This window comes from Kryptolebias marmoratus, linkage group LG20 (genome assembly GCF_001649575.2).
Source record: "Kryptolebias marmoratus isolate JLee-2015 linkage group LG20, ASM164957v2, whole genome shotgun sequence".
NCBI classification, from domain to species: Eukaryota; Metazoa; Chordata; class Actinopteri; order Cyprinodontiformes; family Rivulidae; genus Kryptolebias; species Kryptolebias marmoratus.
Genome location: NC_051449.1, coordinates 8,842,103 through 8,857,206, shown reverse-complemented (window position 1 = coordinate 8,857,206; position 15,104 = coordinate 8,842,103). Strand labels below are relative to the sequence as shown.

General features: G+C 37.6%; 2 protein-coding genes across 7 annotated transcripts in view; one reads left to right on the top strand and one right to left on the bottom strand.

Moving 5' to 3' along the window:
• Positions 1 to 4,437, top strand: part of asic1c (acid-sensing (proton-gated) ion channel 1c) — an 87,737-nt gene extending 83,300 nt beyond the window's left edge. For 5 of the 6 annotated variants that reach the window (XM_017426021.3, XM_017426020.3, XM_025007982.2 and 2 more), the window contains exons 10-11: positions 406 to 458; positions 1,509 to 4,437. In XM_017426021.3, coding sequence (XP_017281510.1) covers positions 406 to 458; positions 1,509 to 1,587 — 132 coding nt within the window. In that variant the 3' untranslated portion in view covers positions 1,588 to 4,437. The remainder of the gene's footprint in view (positions 1 to 405; positions 459 to 1,508) is intronic. The other variant, XM_017426019.3, reaches the window with a different exon arrangement.
• Positions 4,438 to 5,591: 1,154 nt separating this feature from the next.
• Positions 5,592 to 15,035, bottom strand: cdk5 (cyclin-dependent kinase 5). Its single transcript, XM_017426022.3, has 12 exons — positions 14,854 to 15,035; positions 14,419 to 14,507; positions 14,274 to 14,341; positions 14,063 to 14,123; positions 13,929 to 13,985; positions 13,679 to 13,774; positions 13,375 to 13,449; positions 11,239 to 11,335; positions 9,378 to 9,447; positions 9,229 to 9,289; positions 9,070 to 9,150; positions 5,592 to 8,844 (listed from the first exon to the last, which is right to left on the bottom strand). Exons 1-12 carry the CDS (start codon positions 14,888 to 14,890, stop codon positions 8,758 to 8,760), a joined length of 879 nt encoding a protein of 292 aa, XP_017281511.1. The 5' UTR covers positions 14,891 to 15,035; the 3' UTR covers positions 5,592 to 8,757.
• Between the last annotated feature and the right edge of the window lie 69 nt (positions 15,036 to 15,104).

Sequence of the window (15,104 nt, the reverse complement as noted above, 5' to 3'; positions counted from 1 at the left end):
TAAAAAAACAAATGCAGATAATTCCTCTTATTTACTTTTATAATTTTGGGGAATCAGTTGTATTTTCCGCTTACTTAACTTTTCACAATGACTGGATTTTTGACCACAGGCATCAAAACATTTGCATTTCATTTCTCTGTCATATCTCCACTTCAGCTATCTGTAATTAGACTGTGTTTTAAGCCCTTATCATTTTCCCTATTTCTCATTAACACATCTGGATTTAAATGGATTGTTGCTTTCCTTGCTTGTTAAGAAGAAAACCTTCACATTTATGGTCAAACTGAAGTGGAAAACCCTCTTAACCGCATTATTTCCTCAGGAGTTAAATCTTTAATCTTTACATTGTGTTTATTTCATTTCAGTCACCCTCACCCATCTTTCTTTTCATCGTGTCTATTCCAGGACTTTCCAGAGAACCCAACCAGCCCTGGTGTCACGCCTAATCATGCCCCCAGGTAGCACACCTGATTGATAATAGATGCTCCCTCCCATGCTGTCCCTCTCTTTCATTCATACCATCTCATACACCATTTCCTCAGTGGGGGTATTTGGTCAGTCAATAAAAAAAAGAAGTGAATAATTAGCTCCAGTAAGCATTTATTATCTGTCATGTCAGGAAAGGTCAGCTGTGGTATGTGTCTGTATTTTTTGGCTCAGCTAAAGACAAGAGTTGGTTGGATTCTCGTAAAGATAGTCACTCTCTGCACTATAAGAAACATTTTCCGTCCACTAAATAATGATGCTTTTCCCCACATATAGGTTAAAGTGCACTGCTTCTCAGAAAACTGATTATATATTTACTGAACTGTACAAAATATTTAACCACATGAGATTTATTTTTTTTTCTCCCTACAGTGCAGAGAGGCAATGCATTTAAAGCTTGTGCCGGATGACATCCTTAGTTTGTGTTGTTATCACAAGTCTGCATGCAGTGAGTTTTTATGCAAAGGGTTGCCTTTCTGCTGAAACATTCATTTTTGTTATCAGGTCTATCAGTTATTTAATCAGTTGTGTAGTCAGAGGATAATGCAGACATAAATGATGTGGGTCATTCAAAATCCAAAAAACATATTAGAATTTTACTTGCAAAACCCGGACTAAAAATATGCTGTTTTCTTTCTCTTCTCCCTCCTTTTGTTCATCTCACCCCACCATCCCTAAATCTCTGCTTACCACATGTGACACATGTGCAATGGGTTGGAACGCTGAACCTCCAAACCTCCATAACTTTATCTTTTATACAATTATTTCTCTTGTTCATAATTTTTACTTTAATGTCCTGACGTGTCTGTTCGCGCTCATTTTTCCCTGTTTTGTTTTTCTTAATTTTGCCTCTTTACATTTAAATTATTCTCCTTGTTTCCCGTGTATGTCGTCACGATGACTTTCATTTTACCTGTGGTTTACTGATTTCCTCCATCACCATCACTTCCTGCATCTCTCCTCCCTTAATCTCCCTTAATTTCTCCCTCCCCTCCTTTTCCCCCCTCACCTGTGTTTTGCAGAGCACCTGTGACACCCTCCGGAGTCACTCGGATAGCCTCGGATTCACGCCGAACATCTTACCTCGTCACCCGACTTTAGGCAACTTTGAGGAGTTTGCTTGTTGACAACATAACGTAGGGTGTTCCAAAGTTCATCTGGAGACTTGACGTCAAACTGTGAAATATTTTAAGAATTTATCAGAAAGGGGTTGAGTGTAGGCTCAAAAATAGTACAACTTCACAATGCCAGAATAGAAATAGAATACTATCATCCCACAAAAAGAAAAAACAAAAAAAGAGAGAGAGACCACTTCCAAAACAGAACTCAGGTTTAACTGGCATGTCAAGGGCATCATTGTTGATTTGTTTCATTGCATTGTGTAGGTTTGATTGGTTTTTTTATGTCATGCATTAATTTTAGAGCAAACAATCAGATAAATGTCTCCAAAAAGGTCTCTGAGCTATGTTGAGTTTTGTGATGGCACTGTTACTGTTCATCAATCAAAGTAACAAAACAATTAGGATTGGTATATGCAGTTATCAGTATTATGTTGGCAGCATTTAACCAATAAATTATGTTATACTTCACTTGTCACTAGTTCAAAACAAATCTTTTTATTTTTGTTTTCATCTGTTCTACTTTAAGAGCTGATTGTTGGTTAAAAGAGCTTCTCAGACCTGAATTAAAACACTAGTGTTTAATGTTGCCTTTTACTACAGAGAGACCGTGAAATGTCTCATTAATTAGACAACTGTGCTTGCTTTAAAAAAGAGCAGGAATTAATATGTACATATGCAATCAGTACATTTTGTTTCACGTGGGCTTTGGGATGACTCAGACTGGCATGAGATGGTTTTGTTGACTTTAGTCATTTTCTTTCCAAATAGTTCAATCATGAAATAATGCCAGATGGGGAAAAGGGCAAATGATTGTATCTTTGTATAGCTGTCCTTTTAATTCAAAAGTTCAATTTTAGGGCATCGCTTCAGATGTCGCCCTGCTATTATTCTAAATTAGGTCCTGAAGGTGCCCCTCTCCACCTCCAAGGAGGCTCAGTCAAGAATCATTGCTCATTCTGATCACTGATAAACAAAAGGCAACTCAAGATCACTTTCTGATCTTGTGTGATAAAGCACAAGTAAAATGTCTGCTGTTGTCATCTCGTGGTTTAATTTTAACCCCAAACGTGCTTACCTCTTTATCAGCATTTAGTTATATTCCTTGAGCCCAACCTGATAGCAGAAAGTACAAAGTGAGAGTAAAAATAAAGGTGGAAAAAAAAATCTGTTGCACCATGGACCTGGTTATGAATTAACCACGGAATCAGTTTAAAACCTGCATGGAGAATCCATCCTGTTCATGTTTTAGGCAAGTATAGCTCAGACGCCGCGTCAAGTTCAGGCATTTAGAACACATTTGCTGTCTTTTTAAACAGGACAGCACAATAAAGAATGAGACCTACTAAATCAAATGGTTACAACCAAAATCTCATTGTAAGTGGAAATATTACCTGCAGAATAGAGCATTATTTACAAAATGATTGTTGTGCTGTAATGAAAGACTTAAAACTGAAGACTGAGACAAAAGATAAAAGCTTTTATGAAGATAAGTCGACTGATATGTGTGTATGTGCTAACAGCTGATGAAATGATGAATCAGATGACCACTGGATGAACACCCAATCAAAAATCAAATAAAGGGGTAAAATAAAACTTTGACCCAAATTTGGGTTTTCTATGTTAAGTCTTCCAACCTGCTTTTGCATTTCCAAATGACATACTTTGTTGTTGAAGGTTAGCCTCCTGGGAGGTGGAGAATGGCACTTCTTTGCCGTATCAACTAAAGTGATAACGTCGATTAAATGAGCAGATAATTGATTCAAGAGCTTTTAACTCTGTGTAAAGAAAACTGGCTTCTGTTTCTATACATCTGACATTTATTTGGTTTGACACAGAGTTTCTGTTGACCTCATTTAGCCTTTCATTTTTACATCAAGGTGTCTTAAAGCCACTCATCAGCACAAAACCCTGTGATAGTAATCTATTCTCTAGGAAGAGTTTTAAAAGGCTGGTGACATTCCTAAACTTCATAGAAATATGTAAATACATGCAATCAAATGCCATTAAAAGAAATTACACAACACTCATGTGGAACATTATATAAACACAGATATTTATATACATATAAGTAAAACAGATAGAAAAGGTGTTTCTTCATTTGTTCATTCACAGAAGAAATTTGGATTTTTTTATTTTGTTTTTGTCTGAATGGAACATGAGTGAGAGCAGAAAAGACTACAAGATGAAAGAGAATTTGCCTCAAAACATCAGAACCTCAACCCAAATCACTTTGATTTCTATAAAAACTGGAATGTACAATTTGACCACTGTATAGAGTTATCATAATTATTCCACAATATGTAATAAGTCACAAATAGCACTTTGTGATGTATAAATGATCAAGTATAATAAACTATATTTACCCATCATTCTTACAGACAAAACCTTTCTTCTTATCCTCGTGTCAGTCTACTTCCTCTTTTGGTAAACTGTTATTTATGTCCTTCTGGGTACTATTTACTAAAAAGTCCGAAATCTATTTGTTGTTTTCTTTTTTATGTGAAACTTTTGGTATAACGCAGTTAATGAAGTGCTGTTCATAACACTGTAGCTTTATTACTCTGTTGTCTGTGTATTAGATGACTGTTGATGTGAAGCACAAACCCTTGGAGATCAGCCATCACCTGAAAGCCAATGACCGGACGTCTATGGTTCTGACTGCCTTTTTTTTGTTTGTTTTTTTGTGGCTTTATAGTTGTTAACTACACACACTGTTAAACATAATGTGCCCACAGCTACAACAGCAGGAATAAGAGCTGAGCCAGAGACTGGGAAGTTTCCAGGAAAAGAAAAAAAAAAAAAAAAAAAGAATATTTCTGTGGTGTTGTGTCATGAGCAATAAATGCACCGAATCAGATACTGCTGTAATCAGGCTCATGTTAAAAAAGAAAAAAAAAATGACATGGGGTTTTCAGTTACACAGGAAAAACGGATGTAGACTGAACAGCTACCATCGGCAACACTGATGATTTCATTGTATAAAAAAACCATCACCATCCAAGTTAGACACAGTGGTGCCAATTCTTGTTACACTATGATGCTGCTCTGATGATGCTGCTGCATTGAAGAAATGACTTTTGATTGTGCGTTAAGTTGTTGGGTCAAAAGGCAGAAAAACAAACAACCTAAAAAAAAACTGACCTGAGATTACCACAAACTGTGGCGATACTGAATGTGGGCTTTGTGAGAATGTCCTAGGTGTTTACCTCTTTGTCCCCAACCCCTGCCTTACTTCTAAGAAAAAGAACAGCAGAGTGTACCTGAGCTGGCAGAAATAATCACTGATATTTACTGCATAGCTATGGCCAAGTAGAAATAGATATTCTATTCATAACGGTCACCTAAAACCAACATTTGAACCATTTTACGCTATATGGCACATCGCTCCTCATCATTCCCCCCTTGCATGATCATGTACTCCTATTACCTGAGCTATAACAATGTAACGATAGCTATGCTATTCACTTTGTATTGTTCAAAAATATATTTCCGGAGTCAGATGAATCAAAGCAGTTTTCCCCTCCTCCAGTATAATGTCCTAGGATCTCTGTGATGCAGATATCTTGCTGGCATTTTTTAGCACGAGTTTGTTTAAATACGGTGCAGCTTAAAGTGAAACTAAAATGTGCCTTTAAGACTGATTCTTACAGGTGACATCAGGATTCTCCGCCCCCCCCCCAAACACACCTGGAGAACTGGAGTTGCTTCATCTGGCTCGACATGCTCTGTGCATTTTATTGTAGATATGTGATTTTAAATCAAACTGTACATTAAATAGTTATTACACACTTCACAACGCAGTCATTCGTAAATCAAACATGTTTACTGACTTTGGATGGTTTAAAGGTGACAAACTGAACACTGAGCCTAAAAAAAATGGAGGCTTGAGAAGGTTGTCATAAGTGGAAATAAATAAATAAATCTATTTTTGACTTGAGAAGCAACCCTTGCCACCATTTAATAATTATCTTTGCTAACATACTATAAATTGAATCCAATTTTATTTTTTTTTGTTAGGGGGTTTCTTATTTTGTCTGGATCCTATAAACCCATAAAGGAAAGCACTTGACTTTTGCTGCAGCATTCACATGTGAATTTTACACTAATTAATTAAAGTTGTATGTTTTTTACATTTCAATGCACTTCATGGATTTTTGATTAAGAGCACTGAACCTATTGCCAAAGTTCTAAAATAAAACTGAAGACACCATGTTGGTTAGAAAACGAGGGCATCATCAAAAGGTTTATTGCAGTTTTGCTGCAAGCACAGATTTAGTGTTACTAGAATTTCACATTTCTGAGTTTTAATTTAATCACAACAGCATTTTATTACTACCTATTTGTGACACTTTAAAGAAACTGCTTTACTAAGGAGTCTTAGCATTATATAATGTGATAGATATTTAGTAAAACCATTCAAACTGTAAGAGAAGTATTTAAAAGTTTCATATTAATGAAGTGTATGAGTTTAATTTCATTTTACATAAAAACCCTGACTGTACTCTGTTCAAACCTGTACATCAAATTTGAAAGGTTGTAAAACAAAATAAGCTGCAAAGGATTTCAGATTAAAATCAAAACGTGTTTTCATGTTGACTTTACTGAATACTGAACCTTTACTGACTTAAACATACAGTCACATTTTCCCCCAGATTCTACCAGCGAAAGCAAAGACAGAAGCCAAAGTGCAAAAACCAACCCTTCATTTAAATAAAGATTTCAAAAGCTGTAGAAAAGAAAAAGTCCCGTTATCAGTGCTGTAACAGAACACGATGAAACAGTAAAGCAAATGGTTTTTTTTCTCCTTTAAAGGATGAGTCAAATGCACAAATCCTTCAAACATTTCAAAAGTTTTAAAAGTAGAATCTACTAAGAATCTACCAAAAGTTATACATTTTGAAAACAGAAACAAACACTCCACTCTTAATAAATACATGCATCCATTTTCTTGTCTTAAAGTTAAATGTGGAAACAAACAAACAGCTGCTTCATACACCAGTCATGTTGTTGGCTTTAGATTTCATTAGTAGCACTGTTACGGAGGAGCGTGAACTAAATTGCAACCTGTTAACCAAGTTAATGTAACAAGTAACTAACTGGAAACAGATAATGGTGCAAACAATCATATGAAATCGTGAAAAAAAAAGAAATATATTTTTTGCTTTTCTAACTATTACAAAAACATAAAAATATACAACATAAGACATAAAAGATAAGACATTAAAAATGTGTCTAATGGTCTACAACATGTAAATATTGGTCTGCTTATTAATAACTGACAAGTCTGAATGTCAGTTCAACAAGTGTAATAAGATTGATCTCTACTGGTGACAAAGTGCACATAAGACAATTACAAAATGGAACATTTAAAGCCTGAGAGGAAAAAAAAGAAGCTTCTCATAATAATATACAATCATCCAACAGGCAAAGACTTCAGAATATGGATCTAAAATGTGGGAATCTAAGTGCCCAAATAGTAAAAACAGTCTGCAGTTGCATTCTTCTCTGTTATTGTCCTAGAAATAAGAGGATTTTGTAAAATAACTTAAAAATAAAGAACATATGCAGCCAGATTAACTTTTAGACAAACAATGTGAGAAATAAAATATCAATTATTTTGCATTTTACTTTAGCGGTTCTTAAAGAAAATTCTTGTTTTCTTGTAACAAGTACCAAAAGAAATAATTAAACTCAAGTTTACCTAATAAAAAAAAACAGATTTAAGACGAACAGAAACATTTAGTTTCCAACAGGCAGATAAATTAGTGCAACACTAGAAGAGGACAACGGGCGGCCAAGAAAAAGCCAAACAAAAAGAAACGGAAACGAACAAAAATCACAGCTTTCAGCAACTGAGTCTTTTTTTCCCACTAATAAATAATACAGAAATGCAAAGTCTGTAAAAATGTATACACAAATCAGCCATACAGTTATGACCACTCTGGTCTGCTCATGATCCAAATGGCCCACGCTTACATGGCACCTTTCTGAACCGTATACTGTATGCAGCGTGTTTTTACTGCCACTCCTGCACTGATAAGCTTTTTATAGACAATGGCGGCATTACGGAGGGTGGATGGGGTTATCTTCCACTGAGCCACATCAGCCTCTGCTAATGTAGTCATTCGGCAATGTTTGCAGGAAAAACATCCCACATTCTGGCACTGACATAGAGGTTACTTTTGCACTTGCCACCTACCCATTGAGACAGATGGTTATAATGTTATGGCTGATCAGTGTATAAGCAGCCCTTTTCACACAACTCCTTGCAGGTGTGGACTGATTAGCTCTTGTCGTACAATGGTGCCGTGTTTAAGAATACAGAGACTGAACAAAAGGGAGACGGTCTACCTGAACAGAGGTAGTCACAGAGTCAAACTAGTTAGCATGTGTGAAGTAGAAGAGGCCACATGCAGCAAAGAGATCTTTTTTTTTTGGTAAACAATGAGAAAGTGTGTGAAAAGGGCCCATGAAACAGCGCCTTAAAGTCTTTATCTGTTCTGTCTACTCGTCTCAGTCACTAAAGTTTACACACTCAGATTTACTTTCACATTTTCCCCATTCCTGCAAATATAAATATGGGGTGAGGGGATTAAAAATCACTAATACACGTCTCTACAGGTGTCAAGATGTATATTAGTAAGAGATAATTGCAGAAACACATCCGTTCTGACGCAGAAACCAAATCTTTACAAAGGCTGTGTGATGAAGTGATGCACTATATACAAGCACTTTGATTCTCAGGCATCGGACATTAATTCACCAAATTAGAGGACCGCAGATTGTGAGGGCCAATCCCAGTTTAAACTCAGTCAACAACGTGTCAGTTGTACCATTTAAAACAAACAGGAAAAAGACCGGATCTACGAATATAAAAATTTATTCAATGCAAGATCCTCCCTTGTTAGTGCTAATTAACTGAGAGGCATCTTTGAACCAAATTACACAGGCTTTCAACTTAAAAGAGCCTAAAACATAGCAGGGCCACTGGGGCTTTGTTCCACACAGAGGCACAACAAAATGAACTGCAGGGGAGTGCTTGAATCCTAGCGAGGGATTTTGCCTTGTCGAGAAACGCTCCTAATGACCAAACAAGAGAGAAGGATGATTGATTCTTCTGGCAGCGGCGCCATGAGAGGCAATTTAGCATTTAGGGTGGGCAAAAATCAGCAAAGTAAGGGTGCTGCAAGGCCTCTTCTGCTGAAATCCTCTGGACAGGATTACATTTCAACAGGTTCTGGAGCAGAACAAGACGAAACAAAATGTAATAAATGAACAGGAACATCAATTTATCCAAGTAAAAACAGTAAACAACAAGCTTGCACTAGTTCCTGAAGTAGCTAAAACATTTGCACAGATAAAATTAAATATTTAAAAAGTGTCCTAGTTGATTCTTACATCTGTAAGGAACTAGTTTGTCAGCTAGATTCCCATCAGACCTTGAATAAATAAATAATAGTACCTGCAGTAAATCTCGTCCTGTGCTACTTAGTTTGGGAACCACGTTCACAAGAGAAGTGGTGGCTGGATACATGGGGTATGGCTGGATGCGGGGGAAAAAAAAAAGTCAGTCTTAATTATTATGCAAAATACAGTGTCAGATATCCATCAATAAATGTACCTTGTAATCAGGAAGTTTGGTCATCGTCTGCCACTGCTCCTCGGTCGGTGTACCCAACAATGTATACAGGAGTTAAAGGCAACATTTAAAGTGTTTCTACACATCATTAAGAGAAACGGCTTCTTCAGTTTAAAGTCAGTAAAGGATATCTGAAGATTCTTTTCAACTGGTCGTCCACATCATTGCCAGGAAATAAGGGCCGCCCAGCATTAGCTAGCTCTGAGGAAGAAAATATCAAAACATGAACGATTGATTACAACATCAAAATACAAAATAAAAAACTGTTGTCCTGGTTCATCTTTTAATATTAACTTTATCATTGTTTTTTCAAAACATATATGTACGCCCGGTGTGTGTAGAAACAAGCAGGGCATGTTTTATTTCCCTCTCTGTTGGTCAGAAAGTGAGTCTTTTAAGCCGTTTAGGTCTGCAGCCCCTTGTGACACTGAAATGGGAATAAGCACTGCCCCCAGCTGGCAAAAGAATAACCCTTAATGGGACAAATTCAGTCTTTAAATCCAAATGAGCCTCTGCTTTGCTGTTATTTCCCTACTGCAGCTCCTTTTGCCAACTCTCAAATGCTGCAGCAAGACATGCCAAATACAGATGTTGGCTGAAGAATGAACACGAGGGTCCTCATGTACTCCGTGTATCCGAGGAACTGAAGGCACAGGGGATCCCTTCTATTTTTAAGGGCAACGCTACTAAACGAACAGGACAAATCATCATCAATTAAAGTCTAAATAAACAGATGGTGACTTTGATGGCATCCGTTTACCTCTATTCTTCTTTCTTTGTTCTTATCGACAAATTTTCAGCTTGTGTCATCGCAGAGCACAAACAACGTATGACTTCCACTCGACTTGTTGTTACAAATTGTCAATTTGCTTTTGTTCATTCTTTGTTCCCCCTAGTTTACCATCTTAAAATCCTGATTTTGCATAACGAATATTATCCGACAATATCACAACACATGTTCAGTAGTAGGGATTTCCAGTCTAGATTTAGTGGTGATGAGAGTCAGTCAAGACGCCGTATCTGAGAGAGTTCAATACGACACACCACAGGGAACATTACTGGTTTTAGAAATCAGTTCCATGTATATGCCTGACAACCAAGTAACTCTGCAATGCAGTGACAAAACTTGGCCATCTAAATCAGAAATGTCTAAAATACCTGTTCTACCAGAACGTGTCACTGTGAGGCTGCCTCCCACTGTGGGACCGTCCCCCACTGACTCAGGGACATGTTTTAATCACGCCTTGATTGAGAGCCCGTTCTGATGCTTGAGATTTGATTTGGATATCCCTAATCACTTTTTTTTTGCCAGCAGAAAATGTGAGCGACAGGTGTGAGGAAGGTTACACCTCCGAGTGCTCGCGCTAAGCTTCTTCATAAGCCTCCCCTCTCCTCGTGGAGCGTTTAAGGTGATTAGGAGAGGAGATTTCCCTTTCCTCAGTGATGAAGGAGGGGGAAATGATTTCTGATTCACAAGAGAAAAGAGGATGTGAGGAAGCATAAGTTAACATAATTTAAAGCACTCACTGTGTCACTGACATTACTTCGATGCCCTAAAGTTTGCTCTGACACTGACTGAACTCCTCCTGAAAGGCTCAGACGGCCTGTTTCAAACCATCTATTTGCATGTTGCCATAAACATGTAATAATAAAAGAACCGTGGCATTTGAACTAGATTAATTAATCACCTGGTTATCGTTGACTAGATTTCACTTACAGAAGTAATTTTAAATTGCTCGCAGCCTGCTGCAGCATTTAGTTCTCAAATATCTATATTTAGTGTCGCACAGGGGGATTTAAGCTTTTACGAGCTGCATTATACAGAGCCTTGTTTGCAATAGTTAATTACCGCAGTTATTCAAAGTACCCTATGCTTGTGCGGATGAAATATGAAAGTTTAATTAGATTAACTCTACTTGCACCCAAATACACAACAAACCCACAGAGACTCACAAGAAGTTGTAACTTCATTTGTGGCAACAGTGAACAAACCTGCAAATATGCATCCAGCTGACCACATGTCAATAGAGGTAGAATACAGTTTAGCACCAAAAAGCACATCTGGAGGTCGGTACCATAATGTCACCACCTGCACAGAAATTACAGAGAAAGATTATTGGAATTGTAATAGTTACACAACTAAAAAGTACCTGATTTTTGGAGGATGGTGTTAAATCATACTTGAAGTTGTTAAAAAAGTTTTAAAAAAGAGCTCACAGTGTTAAATAGTTAACTTATTTTAAGTAAAGATTTAAATGATTTTAACAAAATGCTGTGTTGCCAGCTAATTTTCTTCTATTTTCCAAGTCTTACAAAACATCATCAACTGAAGTGCAGTTGGAAAAAAAAAACTAAATTATTTTTCAATTACAGAAATAATAAAAAAAAACAGAAGAAGTTATTTTCTCCATTGACTGTGTAGGCTGGCTGTTTTTCAGGTTAAGAGGAAAGTTTTATGCAGTGCAGAAGTTAATGATGCAACCATCTGTTAGGCTGAACAATGCAGTATTTTCTATCTGTCTAATTTAAATCTAAAAAAGGCTGTTTATTTTACAATTGTTTGTTACAAGGGTTAAAAAAACATATTAAAAGAAATAAGTACGGTAGAAAAATATGAGCATAAGACAAAGACATTACTGAAGAATAAAGACAGGTGGGACATGTAAACCTAAATAAAACATCCTGTCAAAACTCTGAGCTGTTTTTTTTTTTAAAGATCACAGTGTTACCAAATCATGTAAATCTTTTAGAACTAAAAAAACAAGTAGAACGTTGCCTTTTTTTTTAAATAAAGATAACAACCAAAGACCTACTTATGGTAAAATTGGAGGCATGTGTAGGAAGAATGCAACAAATGTTACCTGAACAGAAACTGGTTTTAGTTTTTGTGGCAGCAAAATTGTTTGGAAGAGAACTACAGTGCGTGAACTAACCTTGTGTCAAGAGATTCCTCTTTAAAAGGTCTCCCAAATTTACCTTCTACATGTGAGCTAAATGAAGCATGACCTGGATGGTTGAACAACACTTGATTTGGAAACGGATGTTAAAGGCTCTGCGTTGCCGGAGACTAAATGTTTATTTAAAACTGAAAGTGACCTGTGGTGGTCCTGGAAACGTCTGTCCCTGTGTCTGTAATTCTTAAAGACCATCTTTTTGCTCACGTCACGTTTCAACCATCATCCAGCTCTGGGCTACAGAATATTGCTAACTTTATTTAGGCAAATCATAATAGTGAGTTACGATTTCCTGCGTCTGCATTTTTAATGGAATAAAATGGCCTTTTTCTGGAATTGTTAGGGATCTCTTGGCTAGACTTGACTTGGTTAAATTATAGTGCTGACCAAGCAAGAATATCTCTACATTTAGTTTCAAAGAACTTCAATCACTCTATTTATTATGCAACATGCGTTAAATACATTAAAGTTGCTTCCCATATTGTGACCATTTCTCTTTTTGTTACAGCGAGTCTCAGGGGACGCAGCTTCTGAAATAAAACAACCTTTTAAAAAAGGGCCTCATTTCTAACTCTCAGTGCTTTAAGCTGTATTCCCTACCGAGTTCTCAGTTCGCTGCATTTTCACATCAGTGGTGTCACCCTGGGTCAACCTCTCTCACCCCCCACGCCCCCACCACCCCACCAGACGAATGGCTCTCTGGGACCTTAGGTCAACCAGCCAGAACCACTAAATCAACCAGGCTTTGTTTGTCATTTTTCTGATAACAGCAACAACATGTATCAAATGTCACATCCTTCTAAATTCCCCATCATCCTTCTGCAATGAGTTGAACACATCAGCTCTGGCTTAAAACTAAAGTCAACTGTGTGCAAGAATAGTGACGCAAATAAGACACAAATTTGTTAGCTTAAAAACTGAAGTACGGACAGGTTAGCACATTTTGTTCTAATGATTGCGGGTGAAATTTTTTTATTCGTTTTTCAAATGTGGACTTTTTTTTTGCTTTGTTATATCATTCTAAAACAATCGTGGATGTGAATTTTATTGTAAAAAACTGGTTCCAGTCACAGTTTACACTGTTTGCCTTAGAATAAACGCAATAATATGCCATTTCGCATCTGCCATATTGCATCTGATTGGGTATCTGCTGTGTTTACTTTGTGCAACTTACCTCAGCTGAGTAACACCTCACAGGAATGCCAAACGCTCGAGCCAAACCAAAGTCTGCAAGCTTTAATTCCCCGTTCTACAAATGAGAAACAGCTTGTGATTTTTAGCACAGTATGCAGCTACAGTCCTCCACTGAGCATTGGATTCAACAATGGATTACTAATAAACATGTTTTTGGTTTGCATAAAAAGTCAATGCATTACGCATGGTTACATCATTCCAAATATGCTAAACTGAGTAGAAAACAAAATTGCTCACACAGGAACCAGTGTTTACGAGTTGCTAAATCAAAGTCCAACACTCACTCTGTTGATGAGGAGATTTTGCGGCTTCAGATCTCGATGAAGAACGTTTCGACTGTGACAGAAAGCGAGGCCTTTCAACAGCTGGTACATGAACGACTGCAGAGGAAACCAAAGGATATGCCATTAATTATGCTTCCAAACACCCTACAATTACGCTGACAATCAGAATATCAAAGTTGACGCCGGCTCACATTCTCAAACAATAAATGCAACAGGAATTTTGAGCAGGTGTCATGTCCTCATTTCTCACCTTTACGGTTTCAGGATCGAGATCCCCATTACAGCTGTCAAAATATTTCTTCAAATCCTGCAGCGGATAGGAAACACAGCTTAGCCTGCAAATGTTCATAGCAAAACATTGTCTTGGCAGCACGAGTGCCTCACCTGATCACAATATTCGAAAACCAAGGTTAACTTCTTGTCACTGTGCAGCACATCATGTAGCCTGGAGAGGACAGAACAGTCTTCTGTGACGCATGTTGATATCAAGTTGAAAAGCACAATGTTTGGTATTTACCTCATCTGGCTAACAGACACACTGTCAGCCACTTATACAGAATAAACAAAATTATAAAAAAATAAGTAGCAGACTGACCTGACGATGTTTTTATGCTTTAATTCCTTCAGAAGGCAGATTTCTCTCAACGCAGAACTTGGCACCCCCTGAAATAGTTGCAGTATATTCTGATTTAGCCCTAGCCTGCGAACTGGTTGCATCTGTCAATAAACTGGATACAAACCTCGTCGTCGTCGTCCAGCCTGACCCGTTTCAAAGCCACAATTTCGTGGGTTTCTCTGTTTTTAGCCTTGAAAACGGTCCCGTAAGTACCTGGGGAAAAGACCAAACGTATTGCTGCCGATGAATGGAAAAGCAACGGAAAAGACCAAACGTATTGCTGCCGATGAATGGAAAAGCAACGCCAGGTTAGCTTCTTGGCCAGCACTAGCTGGTGTTGATGCCGTGAAATTGACAATTATCGCCCAACCTAACAGATCGATTCACAAACCCATGCAAGTCTAAGTAAAAACTACAAAACCAAACTGCTACGCAAATAAACACGGTAAGTAGCTCTCGTAATCACAAACTTGCGTTAGCATACCCTGTAGCAGCGCGAATGCTATGTTAGCATGCTTCAGCTAGCTATCCTGACTTTATTAAAATGCATAAAACTTACCCTCTCCAATTTTTTCAAGCTTTTCATATTTCTGCATGTTTGATCTGTAAGGCTAGCCTTGGGCGGCGCTGACGAACCAAGGACCGAAAAAAGCCCCAAACTGGGGTAGCTAGTTGCTACAGACGCTTAGCCTCAATCCTCTGGTCGGATTGCAGCAGTGGATCTCCTGCGGTGGGCCATCTAGAGGCCAACAGGTGAACTGCAGGCTGCGACAAAAACTCCAGTTATTTCTTCACACAATAATTAAATTA